Source organism: Megascapheus bottae, chromosome 25 (assembly GCF_031878675.1).
Source record: "Megascapheus bottae isolate mThoBot1 chromosome 25, mThoBot2.hap1, whole genome shotgun sequence".
In the NCBI taxonomy this organism is placed as follows: Eukaryota; Metazoa; Chordata; class Mammalia; order Rodentia; family Geomyidae; genus Megascapheus; species Megascapheus bottae.
The window spans coordinates 12,875,696-12,896,703 of record NC_143533.1 but is presented as its reverse complement, the minus strand read 5'-3'; the positions used below and the strand labels follow the sequence as shown (position 1 = coordinate 12,896,703).

The 21,008-nt window shown below is 37.5% G+C and overlaps 1 protein-coding gene across 3 annotated transcripts; it reads right to left on the bottom strand.

The window, feature by feature from the left end:
* Positions 1–321: 321 nt before the first annotated feature.
* Positions 322–20,900, bottom strand: Bnip2 (BCL2 interacting protein 2). Of its 3 annotated transcripts, XM_090358280.1 has the most exons (12): positions 20,713–20,900; positions 16,389–16,495; positions 15,067–15,134; positions 14,327–14,503; positions 12,105–12,281; positions 9,381–9,483; positions 8,541–8,672; positions 7,223–7,309; positions 7,015–7,113; positions 6,291–6,326; positions 2,160–2,207; positions 322–1,391 (listed from the first exon to the last, which is right to left on the bottom strand). In XM_090358280.1, the coding sequence occupies exons 2-12, from the start codon at positions 16,436–16,438 to the stop codon at positions 1,367–1,369; spliced, it is 1,002 nt and encodes a 333-aa protein (XP_090214406.1). In that variant the 5' UTR covers positions 16,439–16,495; positions 20,713–20,900; the 3' UTR covers positions 322–1,366. The 3 variants fall into 3 exon arrangements, with proteins under 3 accessions (XP_090214406.1, XP_090214407.1, XP_090214408.1); XM_090358281.1 differs by having other exon boundaries at positions 322–2,207; XM_090358282.1 differs by lacking the exon at positions 6,291–6,326 and having other exon boundaries at positions 322–2,207.
* Positions 20,901–21,008: the final 108 nt, after the last annotated feature.

The window sequence follows — 21,008 nt, the reverse complement described above, 5'->3', positions numbered from 1 at the left end:
TAAGTATGAAATATTTATTGTGGGTACATTCTTACATCAGATTCTATTAAGGTAGAAGTTAAAGCATTTCTCCTTTCAAGGCTCTGATTCACAATATGTCTTCATTTAAACTCAAATGTTATCAGTGTTCCCTTTGAAGGCTTTTCTTTCCTTCTGAGACAGGGTCCTGAAATGTAGCTCAGGCTGGTTTTGAATTCACAATGCTCCTGACTCAGCTTTCTGAGTGTTCAGGTTACAGGCTTGGACCATCATGCCTAGCTGTTCACTTTGTTAGAAAATAAGTTAGGCACATTGAATGCGAAAGCAAAAGTCAACACAGTAAAGAGTTGAAATTATTTTTTGTATTTTTCAATTCTTTTGAAGAGCCAAGTACTAAATGTGGTAGAAAACCACCTCCAAAAAGCTCAGTCCATTTTGAGATGATGAAGATATATAGATGAGTGACAACTTGAAATGTCCTCCAGATACTGTATGCAATTACAATGAAACCCAACATGATTTTTATTCATAATTCTGATGTGGTGAACTCAGAAGGAATGCCTAAGTAGTTTACTATTAAGTTACTTTTTTTCAGCACAAAGTATTTCTAAGATTTCACTAAGTAAAGGGCTTTGGCTTAATTTACTGCAGTGATATTAGTACAGAATGGACATGTTGGATCAAGGTTGAGAGGCTGCTGGGGAATCCCTGGAATACTCCAACATCTCTTATAACTGGATTTAAGTTAGCAGGAAAATAAAAATTTTTAAAAAATCTCTTTGCAACAGTTTATACAAAAAAAATCCTAAACAACAAAGAACCATAGATATATGTGTTCAGTACAAGAGAGAGAATGAATCTTAAAAAGCTTAGCTCACTTCTGGTTTAATTTTACTAATCTAGGCCACTCTTGCAAAAAGACCTTATATGAAGGGTTCTGTAGTATGGCCTTCAAATATATTGGATATTAAGTTTACTAAATAAATCTATGTCATATAGTATATGACATATAGTATTATTGTATAGGATTATTGTATGTAATTAAACTTTGGAGGCGCAAATAAAATTTATTTCAATGTAGAACAAGTTTTTCATGTTTCTATTAAATGTAATAACATGTAATGGTGTTCTATGACTTAGAAACAATGTAATTTACAGTATTGCCAAACAATTCCACAAAAACTTTATAGAACACATGTGACTAGCTCAAAGTACTTAGTTCAACTAAGTGATATGGAAGCATTTTGGTAAAGTGCCCACAGTGAGAGCAGTTTTAAAAGCAGCCTGTTTTCTACAGAAAAGTTGTGACAGTGAATACTCACCACATTCTCTGCGATGCTACACAGCACTCACACATTCACGGGCAATGAAACCCTGGACACACAACTCATTTCACATTAGAGTGAACAGATCTACAATATTTTTAAAAAACAGTTCTGACTTGGGTCAGAAGATAAAATATTCTCTATATACATATACATAATTCCTAATTCTTAAGCCTCTTAAAATTTCTAGTTCTAAAAATGGCTTTTTGACTTGTCTTTAAAAAAGAAAAAAATGTGCAATGCACTTATATTTGCACTTTTGAATTAAGGAACAATATATGCTAAAGTGAAAAAACAACTTGGGACAGGTATGAGTCTGCTTATATTATGTACATGATCTTTGGGTATTCATGAGAATCAGTTTATCCCTTGAAGCAACTTAATTTTCAAAGTCACTCAGGAAATATATTCAATCATTTACAAAAACACAAATTCTAACATGCACTATACAAAGTCATGATCTTATTTACCTGCACATTCTTCCACAAGGTAAGTATACATTAAAAAATATTGCTCAAGACATAAAAATATATATTATTTCTTTCCTTTGCCATTTATGCATATAAATATTTTACTGAAGATGCAACCATCATTCAATAAACAAATGGAAAAGTTGCTTTAAAGTGTAGTTCTCTATTTAGCAATATAAAGTATAAAATGATTACAATATAGCCATTAAAGAGCAAAATTCAAGACATCTGCAAACCAATACAGCAGTGAACAGTTCCTTATACAAAAGTCCATTAAGAAAAAGTCAAGTCAATTTTGTAACAGGTTACATAAAAATAAAAGCAAAAAGAGCACTGCTTCATCAGCACATTCTTCACTTCTGTCTGGACTAGAGGCTAAACTTACTGTTCACTCTTTGGTTCATCTTGTTTTCCATTTAGTTCTTGATCAACTCTAATTTAAAAAAAAATGTAGATAATTAGCACCACCAAGTTTCTTTTTAAAAACAACACCTATTTTTAGCTTGGAATATTATTCAGTTAAAAAAACAAAGCTTTGCAAAGAAGCAGACACAGTTCAAGATTACCAACCATTATTTCCCCAACCAGAACAATAAGAGAACTTTTATAAGGCAGGATGACACTAGCAAGAAGTGTGAATGTTGATTCTTTAAGAAATGACAAAAATACTTAACATACAAACACATTTCTTAAAAGTTCACAAGCTAAAGCTTGGCTACAGCAGGTACCCACAGAGACTGGCAATAGGAAGAACAAACTCCCTCAAAAATGGCTTTAACTGAAATGTGTCACTAAAGCTACCTATCGGCCAGTTAACACTTTATTCTCCAGAATCCATTGGTATACTTTGTGAATGCCTTTCACTTTGATAGTTAGAAGCCATAAAAAGTTAATGTTCAAAAGTATCTGAATGTGCTTGGCACGGTGGCTCAAGCCTGTGATCCTAGCTACTCAGGAGGTTGATATCTGAGGATTGTGGTTCAAAGCCAGCCTGGGCACCAAAAAGTCCAAGAGACTCTTATCTCAATTAATCACCAGAAAACTGGAAGAGGTGCTGTAGCTTAACAGGTAGGGCAGCATCCTTGAGCTGAAGAGCTCAAGGACAACACCCAAGTCCAGAGTTCTAGTCCCATGACTGACCAAAAAAAAAAAAAAAGTACCTGGATGTGCATTAAAAATCTTACTGGATTAGTAGTCGGCAAATTTAGGTACATGGAAACTTGAAGACCCTTCAGAGATCATGCAAAACAGTCTACTGCTGTTATGTCTACTGTCTGAGTCACTGGTATGGAAGGCAATGTTTCAGGCCATCTGGGACAATGTAGGAAGATACTTTCAACACCTGCTTCCATCACTTTGACTATCAGCACCCAATATTAAGATTATGCAGGTTTATGTGAAACAGACCAACAGTCATGGCTTATGATCTAACAGTCTTGGCCTAGGATAATTCTATATGAAAATTTTAAATATTCATTATATTGGTATGTAATATACACCCATCTTTTCAAAGTTGAAATAGGCTATGAACTAATACTGTAATTCTTTTTAAACTCTGTTGAAACATTTTAACAACTGATAGCCTGGAATGCCAGGCCGAACTACATTGAGTTTGAAAACAGCACTAGAAACATTTAAGAATGTTCAGTATTTATCCTCCTCTCTCCCCCTCAAACAAGAGGGCTTATCACAGAGATGGTAACTTAGAAAGTTTCCACACCAAACCTCCTCTAAGCTGTTTTTGTCTGTAGTGGCGCTTGAACTATTCCAGACCTGGGTGCTATCCCTGAGGTCTTCTCAAGGCTGGTCTTCTCAAGGCTGGTGTCTATCACTCTGAGCAAAGCTCTACCTGCAGTTTCTGGGGCTAACTGGAGACAGGAGTGCCACAGACTTTCTTGCCCAAGCTGGTTTTGAACCACAATACTCAGATCTCAGCATCTTGAGTAGCTAGATTTGAATTACTAGTGCCTGGCTTTCTAAGTTTTGGTTTTAAAAACACATTTCTGTATTTAGCCAGGTGCTATTGGTTTATGCTTATAATTCTAGCCCCACAGAAGGCTGAGATATGAGGATCTCAGTTTTGAAGTCAGCCTGGGTAGAAAAGTCTGAACTACTCATCTCTAATTAATCGGCATAAAAACTAGGCTGGAGTGTGGCTTAAGTGATGGAAAGTCAGCTGTGAGTGAAAAAAGCAGAACTAGAGCTTACTACCCTAATTCAAACCCTTGTACAAAAAAAGAAAAGAAAAAGAAAAATTTGAAAACCACAATACATGTTCCTATACCTAGATTTAATAGAAAAATTGATAATATTCTCAAGCTGACAATGTTTTATTTTTTAAGACTAAAGAAACTGGAGGGCCACAGGAGTGTGGGTTTGATTCCATATACACAGAAAAAGCTGGAAGTAGGGGCTGTGAGTGTAGCCTAGTGGTAGAGTGCTCACCTAGCATGCACGAAGGCCCTAGGTTCAATTCCTCAGTACCATATGTATAGAAAAAGCTGGAAGTGGCACTGTGGCTCAAGTGGCAAAGTGCTAGCCTTGCACGAAATGTGTCCAAGGACAGTGCCCAGGCCCTGAGTTCAAAGACTGGCAAAAAAAAAAAAAAAAAAAAAAAAAAAAAAAGCTGGAAGCGGTGTTATGGCTCAAGTGGTAGAGCAGTAACCCTAATCAAAAGAAGCTCAAGGACAATACCCAGACTCTGAGTTCAAGCCCTAGGACTGGCAAAATAAATAAATAAAAAAGAAACTAGACATTAACCAGTGCTAGAGATATATCTAAGGGCCCTATTTAAGATTAAACACCAGAAAAACAAACACAAGCAACAACAAAAAAAAGTCAAGCTAAAACAATACTGACAGTTTCAAACAAGGCATTTAAACAAAAAGTATGAATTCTACTTTTTTTCTAATTCTAAATTACTTTTTGATAGTTAAGTTAACTAAGAGCATTTTAAGGAAGGACATTATGGAGTGCATTTCGGCAATAAATACAACTTATTGAAATCCAGGTTAGTAGCTGATTTCAAAGTTTTCTAACAATTCAGATTACTGTAAATTTCGTCTACTTGTTGGGCAAATGGATAGCAATATCAAGAAGAAAATAAGAAATCAGCATGATCTAAAATCACTTTCTATATCTGTTAGTGTTGGCTAAACAATAAAGAGGCACTTAGAAAAGATTCTATTATGTGGTTAAATGAATTCTCACCAAGAGAGGCAAACTTTGTTTAAAATTAAGAATATTCCAGGGCTGGGGCTGTGGCCTAGAGGTAGACACAGAAAAAGCCTAAAGTGTGCTGTGGCTCAAGTGGTAGAGCACCAACCTTAGAAAGCTCAAGGACAGTGCCCAGGCCCTGAGTTCAAGCCCCAAGACAGGGAGGGGGGAAGGTTCCAGTAATATTTACAGTTGGTTCCACAGATGGTCAAAATAATACAAATAAATTTCTCATCTTAAATATTTTAAGGTTCTATTAAATTGTGCTTTAATATTTTGTCAAAAAAATAAAAAAACCTATAAACAAGCAGGATTTGGTGGCACAGGCTTGCAATCCCAACACTAAGGAGGCTAAGGCAGGAGGAATGTTGGGTTTGAGGCCAGCCTGAACTACATAAGTGAGAGTGAGACAGGTGTCTTTAACACAAAACATTTGAAACAAAAAGTGTATTAACAAATTAGACACCAATCATATGCTTTTTAAAAATTTCCATATAAACTAGTAACTATTTAATATCTTTGCCTTTCATCTTCTATGCCAAGCTTTTAATAGACAATAGGTTGTTAAGCTCAAAGCAGATTTGTTCAAAAATTTTTTTATGAAAGCAGAGTGTTTAACAGTTAAATGGTTCATTTAGGTATTTTATCACATGAAGAATTTGACTGGTTAGCAGGCTATTTAATTTAAGCATACAAGGAGATCAATGTTGGTTAGCCAAAGAATGTATGCATTGCAAATATAATTATCAACCCCAATAAAATAAATTGATTCCTTAAAAGATTCCTTAAAATATTTTGCAAAAAGTGTTATCACACAGGGTCCTACTGGCCTTCAGCTCATAGTCTTTGGCCTCCACTTCTCAAGTGTTTGGACTACAGGGCAGCAACACCAGACCTGGTTAAGTAGATTTTTTGTTTTCAGTGCTGTGATCAAATCCAGGCCTTTGGTTGTTAGGAAGGCACTCTATCATCCCCAGCCCTGCATAAACACTACAAAAGCAACACTTGAGTATTTTGGCATTTTAAATACCATGCTCAGTAATTTCTTTGGTTTATTCACACAAGTAGGTAAAGAGGGGACTGAATTCCTAATTGGCATTATATCTGGTATTAAAACAGGGTGAATCAAAAGTCATATTCAGCATCAGAAACTTTGGATTCACCTTGTATTGTATGTTGGGGTATATTTATATTTACAAGTGCCATTATCTTTGTGTACAAGCTAACCAATCAATAAGAGTTAGTCTGTGCGATGCAAATGAACTAGTCTAGATGCAACCCAGTCAAGGTGTGCATATACCTTTTTTGTTTCTTTTTATACTTTTCTTCTTCATACCTTGGTAGGGAAAAGTTATTTCAGTAAATATGTTATGAGATTAATAAAAACATAAACAAAAAAGGTACTATTAAAAAAACTTTTTAAGTTTGCAAGCCCAACTGTTTAAAGGAAACACTATGTAGAAAATATTGACTCAATAAATCTGGCTTAGTTACATCAAACTAAAACTTCAGACTAAGACAACATACACATGTCTCTATGTAATGGCACTGTGATGTTCAAGTCTTTTTAGGGGTTCAACAGAAGTGAATTTTGTTACCCGAACAAATTCTAATCATTGGAAAATACTAAAGTTAGTCTGATTTAAATAAGTTTGTTTCTCTGTAGCAACATGATTAAAAAAAAATAGCACAGTAAGTGTATACGAATTTTGAGAGTAAAGGGCTCCATTTGGAGAATGTGCCTTACTATTGACTAGTCACTATATTACTTCTTAGTGCGTAAAGCCTTTATAAATACAAAATGACTCATGACCAGAAAATCATGTCTCCTAGTTCTTCACCTGTGAGTCTGAAAAAAACAGTGACTTCTGGGAAGACATGGGGGGAAGGAGGTATATGTGGCAGCTTCTTTCTCTTTTTTCTTTTTGTTTCAAATATATGAAGTAAGAGTAAGTGTTAAAATACAGTACCCCTTGCACATCAAAATGTAAAGATAATAGTTGAAGAAATGAGACAAAACATACTGTTTTATGCATTCTGGTATGCCAACATATTCCATGGGAACAAGCTCCGCTAGTTCTGCCAAATTAAAGACATATCTAATTTTTTGGCTGAATTTTGAGCTAGGGAAAGAAAAAAACACAGAAAATAAAACCATTATTTTAATAGTTCTAATATAATTGACAAGAAATTTATACAAAGAATTTTTTTTTTAAGAACTCTCAGAGATACCTAATAAATGGTCTTGTAACAGCCAGAAGTGTCCTGATAAACCAGGAGGGATGTACAATAATTAGAGATTTTAGGTTTTTCCGTAACCTGGAGTTTAAAAAAAAGACACAAAAGTTAGGAATTTCTACAATTTCTACCATTGTAGAAGATATGCAAGTTTATATAAACTAACTGAAAAAAAAATGCCATTCTAAACTCCTGAAGACTATGTGGTCTTGAATACTGGCGTCTCACCTGGTCCTATGAAAAAAATTGCACTCTATTCTGCCAAATTTATGTTTATAGTATAGCTTGTTAAGTGTCTCCTAGTAATACATTCCAGGAATTTGTCAGCCAGGCCAATAATGAATGTAACAATAGAGAGAAGTTGGTACTGACTCCATAAAAGAAAATCAAACCAATTAGAAGATTAAAGTTCCTCCAATTATTAATATTATTTTTTTTTTTGTCAGTCCTGGGCTTGAGCCTAGGGCCTGAGCACTGTCCTTGGACGTTCTCAAGGCTAGAGCTCTACCGCTTGAGCCTTAGCACCATTTCCAGCTTTTTTCTATGTATGTGGTACCGAGGAATCGAACCTGGGTCGTCGTGCATGCTAGGCAAGCACTCTACCACTAGGCCAAACTCCTGGCCCAGTTCCTCCAATTATTATAAATTAATTTCCAAGCCAATAAATACATTCTAGAGTTTGTTTCAAAGAAAAAATACACCTAAATATGAAATAAACTATTCCAAGCAGCCAGGCAGTGCCAGTGGCTCACATTCGCAACGTTCAGAGGCTAAGATTTGAGGATCTTGATTTGAACCTAGTGCAGGTAGGGAAATTTATGAGATTCTTATCTCCTATTAACCAGCAAAAAGCCAAAAGTGGAGTGTGGCTCAAGAGAACTATCCTCGAGCAAAAAACTCTCCCCCTCAAAGACGATACCTAGACCCTCAGTTCAAGTCCCAGGATTGACGTGAGCACACACGCACACACAGACACACAAATATACTAAGCTATACATTAGACAAAACACTAAAAGTACTACATTCTCCAGTCTTTCCCAAGAGACAAATTAAAGGTATGTGTTACATAGAATAAGGAAAAATGAAGAACAACCTTGTAAGTTACTTTCAAGAATTCAAGTTATTTTTATAAAGGACAGTCAAATTAATTTCTTTCTTGACTTTCCAAAATAGTGCCTTTTGAGAATACTTATGAAATTACCAAATACCATTTAAGTAGATATGCAATCCTTAAATGATAACAGAAAATAAAAATCCAATAAATCCACTATAAAAGTCATTCAAACTTGCTATATGCTTGCATTTCCATTACCTTCTATCAATCTGTTGATAGCATTTCCTGAGCCATCCCAGACTGGGCATTTTTCTTCGAGTTGTTGCACCATTTAAATAAACTATCATGTAGTTTTCTGCTACTAACAGCTCCAAAGTGCCAATAACATATCTGTAAAAAACAAATTCAATATAATCCTTAAATATCATTGTGCAGAACTACCTGGCTTCTCCAATTAATACAAGTCCCTTCTTTCCCCCACAATGAGGGAAAATACAATTTAAAACTATATTACCTGATATTATGATTATCTAAAACAGTAAGTTATTCCTTCAAGATACGTATTAAAATATCTATAGAATACAACTGACATTGTCTGGGATTTGTTTCAAAATCACACAGTGGGGAAAAAACTGAGAATTAAGTATAGATTGTTAACTGCTACAGTAGGTGACTGATAAATATATTTTATATATCTTTCTTTTTGTAGATGCTTGAATTTTTCCACAGTAAAGATTGTAAGATCCTCACCAACCTGAGAGATGGACTCACTCCATGAAAATTGAAGAGTCAGCTCATTACATGGGATTTCTAGGGACAAATATAACTTAGCCATATGATTTTGAGCTTAAAGTAATGTCCTTAAATTTAATGTGCCACAAATGTAAAATAAATCGGTTAAAAGATAATTCAAGAACAAATTTCTAATTTTAAAATGCCAATTTTCCTGTTAAAGTGGAAAACCAGATTTATAATGCCTGAGAATAGGGCTTAAAAAACTGCAACAGTGACTATAGTTTTTATACAGGTTAAGTTCACTTCCTGAACCTAGAAGTCTAACTCAAAATTCTATCCATACATCAAAATGTGTGTACTTACTTAAAGAGATTATCCATCAGGTACCTGTAGTTAGGCTGGCCACTTTCAGGCATAAAACACACAGCAAACACAACAATGGCATTTAACCCATCTCCGTAATATCCTAAACAAGAAATGAAGATAAAATTAACCTGTGTGACTTTACTCTGAAGACTTATGAGAAGTTATTTGTATGGTTGATCGGAATGACTAACTTCAACGAACACAGTAAAAAGTCATATTTAAGCAAGCAGAGAAATAAAGTGACATATTCAAGTAGACACACACATCTGAGTAAAACATTAAAACTATGGTTAAAGTGGCTGGCTTTTGTTGTAGTTAGTCACAGGGCTTGAACTAAGGGCCTGGGCGCTGTCTCTGAGCTCTTCTAAGGCTCTCATTCTACCACTGAGCCACAGCACCACTTCTGGTTTTTTGGTGATTAAATGGAGGTGAGTCTTAGGGATTTTTTTTGCCAAGGCTGGCTTTGAGCTGTGATTCTTAGACTTCACTTTCCTGAGTGACTAGGGTTTATAGGTGTGAGCCACTGGCACCTGGTAGTGGCTGCTTTTTCAAAAGGAGATGTTAAAATCAAGAAATGATTATATATCTGACATAATTCTTGGTGAAGATAACTGCAGAAATGCATTCCAACTATAACCATTAGCTAGTAAGTTATATCCAGTACCACTGCTTAAAAGTCATTCCTATTGTCTTTAAACACAAAGTAAACAAATCTGGTATTTCAAGAACAACAAAATCTTTACTAGCTTTCTTAAAAAGTCACAAAACATATTAAGCATGGTAATCCAGTAAGATAAGATCCCTAAAGAAAATGAAGTGCTATTTCTGAAAGGTCTTACAAGTTGATTTCTATGAACCAATGATTATCTGTGGACTTTCTGATCCAGATTATCTTGCTTTTTTCATCTTGAGTAAGATTTAATTAGGCATAAGAATGTAACTGCAAATATTCAAGTGATTTGCTTTCAGATGAATGAAGACTGTAGCGATAAGGAGGGTAATATATTTGGTAGAGTAAAACAAGTGGAAATGATTTCATGCAAGGAAAAAAACCAGTATGCCTGACCTACTCTGGGCAGCATTAGGACTTGTGACCAGATATGCTGTCCAGAATGAGCTGTATTCTGATTATTTGCATCATGCAAACTCTATATTGTACAGTTGAGCCTGACAGGAATTACAACTTAAATTTTCATTGCTGTCTTATTTGACTTTGTAAATTTCCTAAGGGGATAAACTACATTTTATTATTTTTGCACATCTTAAAAATATACGAAGTGGGTGCTTACAGAAATGTGGAACGAACTAGTTATGAAGTGATCTGTTTAGTGTTGTAAGGAAAACAATTAAGAGTTACAGTTTAAGATCAAGTTTTACTAATATCCAAGAAAAGATTTGTATAACAATGACTCAGTAGTTTTTTTTTTTTTTGTGAGTCTTGGGGCTAGAATTCTGGGCGTGGGCACTGTTCCTGAGCTCTTCAGCGCAAGGCTACTGCCCAAACCCTGAGCCACAGCCCCACTTCCTATATTTTCTAGTGATTAATTGGAGATAAGAGTCTCACAGTTCTTTAGTGCCTGGGCTAGCTTTAAATCTGAGATCCTCAGATCTCAGCCTCCAGAGTAGCTAGGATTACAGACCTGAGCCACAGCACCCAGCTGACTTAGTAGTTTCATTCATAATAATCAAAATGTAAACAACTCACACCAGGAGAAGAGATAAGCAAATGTAGTTTTTCCATGCATTGAACGCTATTCAGCAATAAGAAGGGATCAACTATTGCCAACATGTACATGGATAAACACAGTGAATAGCATAGTTATATTTTTACATAATTTTAAGAGGCAAAACTAATCACAAAGAGGTAGATGTTAGAATAATGACACCTATTGAGGGGTAATGTCACTGGGAAAGGGTATTAAAAATTTTCTTGGACATAATTTTCTATGTTTAAGAATGATTACAGGGGCCAGGAGTGTGGTCTAGAGGTAGAGTGTTTGCATGAAGCCCTGGGTTTGATTACTCAGTACCACATAAACAGAAATGGCCCCATAGCTCAAGTGGTAGAGTGCTAGCCTTGAGCAAAAGAGGCAGGCCCAGAGAGGGTGCCCAGGCCCTGAGTTCATGCCCCAGAACTGGCAAAAAAAAGAATGATTTTATACATGGGCATTTAGTTATAGAGACATTAACTGTATATTTATAGTATATAAATTCATTGTGTATCAATTATAAAGTCATAGAAAGGAGACAAAGTAAACCAGTTTTGGATGGTGAAAAGACAGGTGGGAGAAAGACGTTTTTCAATACAAACTTTTCTGTAGGTTTTTTTTTTTTTTGCTTCAAACCTGAGATGTTCCTAAAATGATTAAAGAATTATTCTTTCAATTTCATGTAATACTTTGCCTTAAATATTTGTTGTCATGACTGAGGATTAGACTCAGGGGCTCCACAGTTAGGCAGGTAATCTATCTCCTTGAATCACTCCTCCAGACTCTGTTTTAGCAGAGATAGGCTGTGACGCTTGTTTCACAATATAGATAGAAATGACAGGTCTTTGCCATCATGCTCAGATACTAGTTGTGATGAAGTACTGAGAACTTTTATGCCTGAGCCAGGCTCAAATGGTGATTCCTCCAGCTGTCTGGTGATTTCCACTTCCCAAGTAGCTAGGATTGTAAGCTTGAACTACCATAGCCAGCATAATCTTCAGTTAAGTCTTACCTCCATGGCTGATAACTTTTTTATAGGGTTCAATTGCCTTCATATCAACCCTGTGGTCCTGTTCTCCAATCCTGAACATACGCCAGCGTCGTCCATCTTCTTTTTCCTCTGCTGCTGTGTATTCAGTAATTGAGTCTTTCCTAATCACTTCAGTAGTTTTGGGTTTTGGAAGATCATCTGTCAAAATAAAAGTTTTTTGAATTGCAAATTGTTATTTATACAATAAAAATCAAATGATAAGTTAACCACTTTACTATCTAGATTAGTCAAGAGATGGTGTCTCTTTGCTGCCCAGATTGGCCTCAAACTTTTGGGTTCAAATCATGCTTCCACCTCAGCTTCTCAAGTAGCTGGGCATACAGGTGTACATCATACATGCTGGTGTAAGGAATTCTCATAGCATCATTGGAATTTGAAATATCTCTTCCAAAATACTGGAGAAGCCTCACTCTATCCTAAGGTGATATTATTTTGTCTTTAGAAGTCAGTTTTCTAAGACTTTTTTAGCTCTTCAATTTAACAAAGCAGCTGATCAGAGTGCAATGTGTATCGACAAATTTAGAAGACAATTTATGTAGCTATCAAAATCTTAATACACTGGCTGTATAATTCCTTTCTAGGTTGTCCACTTATGACTTTATTAATGGTATGTACTACTATACATTACTGCCTGAGAGACAATATTTTTAACATATAAATCCCAAGGACTATAATACAAGATAGAAAGTGGTTAACTGCTCAGTGATCATTTTTCACGTGATCATTCTGAAGAATGCATGCAAACATTTATTTAAATTAACATGAGCCAAAGCACCAATGATTAGGTGTAATTTATGCTTGCAGGTTGCAGTTTGGCTGATTTTAAATGAAGTAATGATTTTTAAAATTTTAGTATCATAATCCTTACCAACTGATGGGGAAGGGGAAACCTACTGCATGTTAGTTGTTTCCAAGTTAAAGCTGTTAACGGAAAATATCCTTCCAGGAAATGACTACAGCAGCATTAAAGAAAGAGACAAAACACACAGGCAGAAAACTATTTCAGTATCTTTAAAAATATTGCTTATTACTGGACTGTATATTGAACCAGTAAAACTGTAGATAAAATGCCTAATGTTAATGTAAGTTCAAAGTAAAATAATTTTAAAGATGGTATGTAAGTTATTAACAACTATACAAGGATATAGACAGCTACTGTCTAATGCAAGAAAGCATGCAAACAAAATACAATCCAATTCCTTTGAATTCTAAATAAATAAAATGACAAAGTTGAGGGCTTAAGTACACTTTAACTCATGTTGGTAATTTTGAAGTAAAACATCATTAGGGGGCTGGGAATTTGGCCTAGTGGTAGACTGCTTGCCTAGCATGCACAAAGACCCAGGTTCGATTCCTTGGTTACACACACACACACACACACACACACACACACACACACACACACACACACACACACACACACACAGAGCCAGAAGTGGTGCTGTGGCTAAGTGGTAGAACTCTAACCTTGAGAAATCCCCAAAGACAGTCAGTGCTCAGGCCGAGCCCAAGCCCAGGACTGACAAAAACAAACAAACAAACAACAAAAAAACATCATTAGGTAGAACCTCATTAGGTACAAGCAGCTCAGGGAAAGTACCAGGCCCTGAGTTCAAGCCCAAGGACTGGTATGAAAAAGAAAAAAAAAAAAGGCGTGGTGCTCACGTCTATAATCCTAGCCACTCAGGAGGCTGAGATCTGAGGATCATGGTTCTAAGCCAGCCCAGGCACTAAAGACCTTGAAACTCTTAGAAAAGGGGAAGAAGGGCTGTGGCTGGCTCAAGGGGTAGGGTGGCAGCCTAGAGCTAAAGAGCAGGCCCAGAGTCCAAGCCCCATAACTGACACACATGCGCATGCACACGCACACACCCACACGCACACAGCACCAAACAAAAACTTCTGTCCAGAACTCTCAGCAAATTTGTGAGTATTTGTAGTGCATTCTGTTAAAACAAAACTTTTATATTTTCAGAATCTCCTATCTCAGTAACAATTCAGCTTAAAATAACTATTTGAAAAGAAAATCCCTTAACACATTGTATATTATCAGTAGGCTTTATAATAAAGCTTTAAGGTTTAGCAATTATTCTGATTTTCCTAAAAAGAGTGGCATTATAAAAAGAGACGTACATGATGAAAAGGATTCATTAACAAGGCACAATCAGAAACAGTGAAACACTTACCTTCCCACTCAAACTCATTACTGTTCTCAGATGGGGTGTCTAAGCCATCTAAATCAATCTCCCCACTTTCATCCAAGTCATCTGACAACACAGAGCCATCACTAGGATCCAGTGTTAGGCTAATGTCTGGAGCAGTTAGTTTCTTTCTCACTTTATTTCCATTAACTTCTAGGGACTCTAGAATTGAAAGACAAAAAAACATTTCAGCTTAGTTCTTCAAAGACTCTTTAAACAAAATTCCAACATATTAGTAATTCACAAAATTTGGATTTTGATCAGTACTTCTACATCACTGGCAAGAGATCAATGAGGCAGCCATGCCTTTTTAAGTAATAGAGGAAGACTTTATAGCCATATTAAAATGAACTTTTTCTACTTCTTGCAAACATTTCCAAACACCATTTTTTTGCTAGTCCTGGAGCTTGAACTGAGGGCCTGGGCACAGTTCTTGGGTTTTCTCAAGGCTACTACTCTACCCTTTGAGCCACATTACCACTTCCATTTTTTTTCTGTGTATATGGTACCGAGGAATTGAATTCAGGACTTTGTGCATGCGAGGCGAGCACTCTATCACTAGGCCACACTTCTGGCTCCCCTACAGGGTGGTGGTGGTGGTGGTATAGAAACAGCTCTACTCAATGTGCAATTAATTTCTCTAAAAGCTCAGTGATTCTTTCTCCTGACAAAGAAATGTGTTCAAAGTCACGAAGTCCACTGAGAGAAAAGTGCAAACTACTTACCAGGATGGTTCTCTGGTCCAGGTACACCTAGTATATCTGCTTCAATACTATCATCTTCTGGTAAAGGGCTGGAAGACACAGGCATAAGTATCTTTAATCCAGTAATTAATTAAAAAAAATCTCAGACTGTTAAAACATGCTTTATAACTCTATGTAACACATAAACATACATAAATTCCTTAAATCTTTTCTACTTTTTTTCCTCTCTCTCTTTTTTTTTTGGTGCTAGAACTCAGGGCCTGAGTTCAAGTTGGTTCTCTACCACTTGAGCCACATTCACTTTCAGCTTTCTGGAGGTTAATTGGAGATGAGTTTTATAGACTTTCCTGTAGAGCTTGCTTTGAATCTCAATCCCTAGGTCTCAGTCTCTCGAATAGTTAGGATTATAGGCACGAGCTACCAGTACCCAGCAACAACTGTAACTCTTATGCAAAAATCATAGCCTATAAATCAATTCCAATGCATTAATACAATGTGGTGCATGATATGCTGCATGCAGCTTCTTTTCATTCACAATTAAAATATGGTAACAGTCGCTATAGTTCTGAGTCTAGCACTCTCTACCACTATCACTGCTGTGTATGATAATGCCTCCTCCAGCTCTCCCTTTAGCTGTCCATATTCCAATTGCTAAGGTGCCCTGGAAGTCTTTTGACCAAGACAAAGTGGAACCATCACTTAAATACAAGGTCTGCCTTTGGAAAGTGTCAAGGTGTCGGGGCAGAATATGAAGATGCTTGTTTTATTTGTTTACTAAGTTTTTTCCTGGAAAAAAATCTACACAACTTAAAAATTCTTAACAGACAACTACAGAGTCCTTTCTAGGAGTTCTCACACCCTAAAAATTTAAAAATACTACATTAAAACACTTTCATAATAAGGGGAAAGTCTGAGATTTAAGATAAGTATATACTGGTAAGCAAACAATAAGAGAATCATTCCGGCTGTTGAATGTTCATTTCTTTGCATCAAATAATCACTTAGAAGTACTATTTTTTTTTTTAAAGCCTAATATTCAGCAGTGGCTCATGCCTATAATCCTAGCTACTAAGGAGGCTGAGATCTGAGGATCGCAGTTCAATGCCAGCCCAGGCATTAAAGTCAGTGAGACCCTTATCTCCAATAAACCACTAGAAAACTGGAAGTGGTGCTGCAGCTCAAGGGGGAGGGTGGCAGTTTTGAGCTGAAGAGCTCAGGGACAGTGCCCAGGCCCAGAGTTCAAGTTCTACGACCAAAAAAAAAAAAAAAAAACCTAATATTCATCAAGTGATGCCTCAATAAAGACATTCTGAGGTTTTCATTTCAATGAAAAGTATACTCACATTGGAAAATCTTCATCTTGCCATTCTTCTTTCAATTCTACACCTTCCATCCTTAGCCTAGATTCAATGTCAACTTCCAACTCCTGATAATCCAGAGAGGCAATATCCTGTTAAGAAAAAAAAAAATTGGCAGGAATTTAATTCCTATCTCTATTAACTACAGAGCTTCCAGTTCAATGATGCAGCTATGAAATCAATTTATTTGGTTGAAACTTTTTTCTTTTACAGAATTATAAGAGAATAAAATATAAGTAGCATGAAATCTGCTTGTAGTAAGGATAGTGTTAGGTGAAAATATTTGTAGCTGTATTCATACAGATTTGTGTCTCGTTGTGACTTAAAATGTATTTCATATTATAAGTTACATAACAAATTGAAGTAGGGACAAGATATAAAAGTAAACAGCCAGGTGAGGTAGTGCACACCTATACTTTCAGCACTTGGGATTCAAAGTAGGATGACTGAAAGCCAGACTCGGTTTTCAAAATTTTTTTTTTAAAAGGTAAATAATAAAAAAAGGTAAATAAATATATTTTCTTCTCCATTATAGAATTGTAAGTTTCCTGTCCACTGGCTACATGTCCATTCTAGAATGCAAACACTAGTAATATTTATGCTCATGACTCAGCAACAAAAATGTGGTATACTACCATTTATGCTTCTCTTTGTCTGTCCTTCCTTCCACCCTCCCCCCCTCTTTGTAGCCCTGGGTCTTAAACTCAGGGGCTAAGCATTATCTTAGGCTTTCTCTAGGCTAGCGGTCTACCACTTCAACCATAGTACTACTTCTGGCTTTTTCTGTGTATGTGGTACCAAGGAATCAAATCCAGTGCATGCAAGGCAAGCACTCTACCACTAGACCATGCTTTTTAGAATTTTGATGCCACAACTTCTGATGCACTTAAAGTTTATTCAGTATCTTGTCCAATTAATGAATTATGCTAACTTTTGATATGCTTCATAGGTATATCTTTTTATATGGCACGCAGAATAACTTTCAAACACCAACATTAGCCATACCTTCACATGAATATTGCATTTCTTTATATTACAAACAGATGAATTAACTAATACATACTCAGCAGTAGCAATTTTCCTCCCTTCCTTCTTTTTTTAAAATATTTTTATTGTAATTAATAAAAGGGTTACTTTCAATAATGGGAAAAAGCTTCGGGGAGTGGAGGTGTGTCTCAGGTGGTAGTGCGCCACCCAATAAGCAAAAGCATCAAATACCTAGTTCAAGTACCAGTCTTTGACCCCCTCCCTTCTGGAAAGAAAAAAACAACAAAAAAGAAAGAGAACAGGGCCGGGAGTTTGGCCTAGTGGTTAAAGTGCTTGCCTAGCATGCACGAAGACCCGGGTTCGATTCCTCGGTACCACATACATAGAAAAAAGCCGGAAGTGGTGCTGAGGCTCAAGTGGTAGAGCTCTAGCCTTGAGAAAGTCCAAGGACAGTGCTCAGGACCTGAGCTCAAGCCCAGGACTGGCAAAAAAAAAAAAAAAAAAAAAAAAAAAAGAAAGAACAAAAAAGGAAATAGAAAGCTTCCAATTATCACATGTCACTGCTCTACTGGTTATTCAAGAAAAATTTCAGAGTATTCTGAATGTCTTTTTAAAAAATAGTTAATATTTCAAAAGTAAACACAGTGACTGAAAGTTGCAAACAATCATGTCTGGAACATTTACAAGCCTGAGATATTAAATGGATAAATATTTAACTGCACAGTATGATCTTGGATAAGCAAGCAAGCCTTCTGCTCAACCTCTTTAGTTTATTTTTCTTGCTAAACTACATAAATGATTCTTATTTGCTTTACCTCTGAAAATCATAATCAATGTTTTTGAAAGCCTACTTATATACAATATAAATTCCTCTTGGTAAACACATTCTTTATTTGTAAAAAAAATATTTCTCCTGTGAAAATGTAGAGGGTAATCCAAGCCTTTATGCTGTTTTACTGCTTGAACAAGAGAACACTGACATCACCTTTAACCACTGAAAGCCCAACTCCTTTAGTCCTTTGAGTCTTCTACTCTTAATAGATTGAATCATGTGATATTAACATACCTTAGCCTATGGTCATGTATATATTTAATTTGGGGGGGGGGATGACGAACTAAGGAGGAGGAGGAGAAATAAACATTGATTATTCCACCAAGAACATTGGGAAAAAGTAAGTACAAGAGGTAGATAAAAATAAGTTAAACAACTAAGAATTCTACTCTTGGTAACACTGTATCACTAAGCAGAAAAACAGGAAAGGATAGTTCATACAAGCATAACTACTGTGAAGAAAATCATGATACTGCTGATTCACGAGTTAACTGTGGTGTTTTTCATTTTGGGAATCAAAAAAAAAAAGACCATGGAAGTAACATTTTAAGACAATGCCTGTTGAAATCCTAATAATTTAAAAAGTAGTAGATTGCTTCCTTACACAGCTTCAGAAAACAGGTATGGTGGTAAATCTAATCAAGATAAAAGAGAGGGGGAGGTTTCCAGAAGCAGCTTATTAGCAAGATAAGCAGAAATGAAATATCAAGATTCTAGTTACAGACTGGGCACCGATGGCTCACACTTGTAATTCCAGCTACTTAAGAGGGTGAGATCTGATGATTGTAGTTTATAAAACCAGCTCCAGCAAGAAAGTCCCACAGTGACTCTCATCTCCAATTAATCACAGAAAAAGCCAGAAGTGGTACTGTGGCTCAAGTGGTAGAGTGCTAGCCTTAAGTAAAAAGAAGTTAGGGACAGTGCTCAGGCCTAGAATTCAATGCCCAGGACAGGAATGCTAGGTGTTAGCATGCTACTACTAAATCACATTTCGAGCCCTGTACTTACAGTCTAAGATGCTCACATGATCACTTGTTCTACCTGAATTACTCTAGTATAATGAACAAAGCTTCTGCCACACAGTGCTTTTCACATTTGTTCTCATCTCCTGTTTCAACTAACAATCACATGAAGTACAAAACATCGGTATTATTATGACCCCTACATCCTGATTCCCATCCAGATCCAGATTAGAACTGTTCTAACACAGCAATCTCCATTTACTCTTACTTCAGTTAAGTGGAGATAAGTCCCCCCGGCTAGATTCTATACGGGCTAGTTCTATACATGATCCTTAGAAGCCAGGAGTAGCTAGTTCAGTAGATCCTGAGTAGCTAGGATTACAAGCATGAACCATCAGCACCTGGCCAGCTCACATTTCTATTTCTAGCTTCTCAGGAGGCTTAGATATAAGGATCACTGTTCAAAGCCAGCCAGGATAGAATAGTCGGAAGTGGAGGTGTGGCTCAAGTGGCAGAGTGACAGCCTTGGGCACAAAAGCCAAACAAGGGCACAAGGCCCAGTTCAAGTGCCAGTACTGTCGCAGGCAGATACACACGCACAGACAAAAAGACACACACAGGCAGGCAGGCAGGCAGATGCACACACTCACAGAAGAAATCAAGTGCTGGGGGGGGGGGGTGGTGTCAGGATGATCCTAACTAAACCAAAGTGAGGCTAAAAAGCAACTGCATGATGCGATCACGTACTTCATTCAAGGAACTAAATGGGAGGAACGATGATTCTCCTGATGCACACACAGGGCAAAAGCTGTGCCCCTGGGGAGGGGGGGAGGAGGGCTGGTAGGACAATGACAGTTCCAACATAATGTATGAAGACCCAAATTTCTGAACTTAACATTAGTGTACGTACTACGTTCTCCAGTGGCACCAACTACATCCGGAAAAATCCCAGTTATTATTATTACTGTGCCAGGTACTTAAATAGAAAAAGTAATGCTGAAAACAAGCCAGAGACTCAGCTTTACAAGTACACACGCCCAGTATTCTGCTTCTGCTTGCTCAGGAAGGTCTATTAAAGCTCTGATTACTTGTGTCGTTTCCGCGTCTATCTCCCGGGGCTATGAGGTACACCAGATACCGAAGTTTCTTTGTTCTGCTTTGGATGGACGCTGGACATAAATAAGGAACCAACTTGACTCTTTGCCGCACCCTGGCTGGTGTGTGTGTAGAAGTTGTTCATCCAAAGCACACGCACCACCAACGGAAAAGGAAGAGGGTGGGGGGGGGGACGACAGGATAGGCAAAAGCGAAGAGCCTGGCCAAGGGCGGGGACCGAAGCTGGGCGGGCCCTGGGAGGTGCCTCGGCGTTGGTTCTCCGGTGCCCCAGGCCACAGATAAGCCCAGGGCTTTCTGGCTCCGGCAGCTGTGGGCACGCGTCCCTCGCAAGCGCGCCTCCAACCCCAGGACGCGCGGCCCCCCAGGCCCAGGCCCCCCACCCCAATGTCCAGTCTATCCAGGCCGCACTCACCCCGGAGGCAGCCGGGGCCCCCTCGTTCTCTTCGCCCCTCCAGGCCGGCGACGTGGGGCTGACGGCCAGGTCGTAGAAGGTAGCGCCGAGCGGAGCCCGCTCCCCTCGGTCGGCGATAGAAACCCCAGGCCACTTCCCCAACCCACAGAGGTAACAGCAGGCGTAGCAGCTGACCCGGACGCACTGAGCCGTCCCGGCGGAAGTGACGACTTCCCGACCCGCTTCAGGCACCTCAGAGGGCGGAAGTGGAGGCGTGGCGTTAACTTCAGAACTCTCAGCGTCTCCCTCCCCCCCCC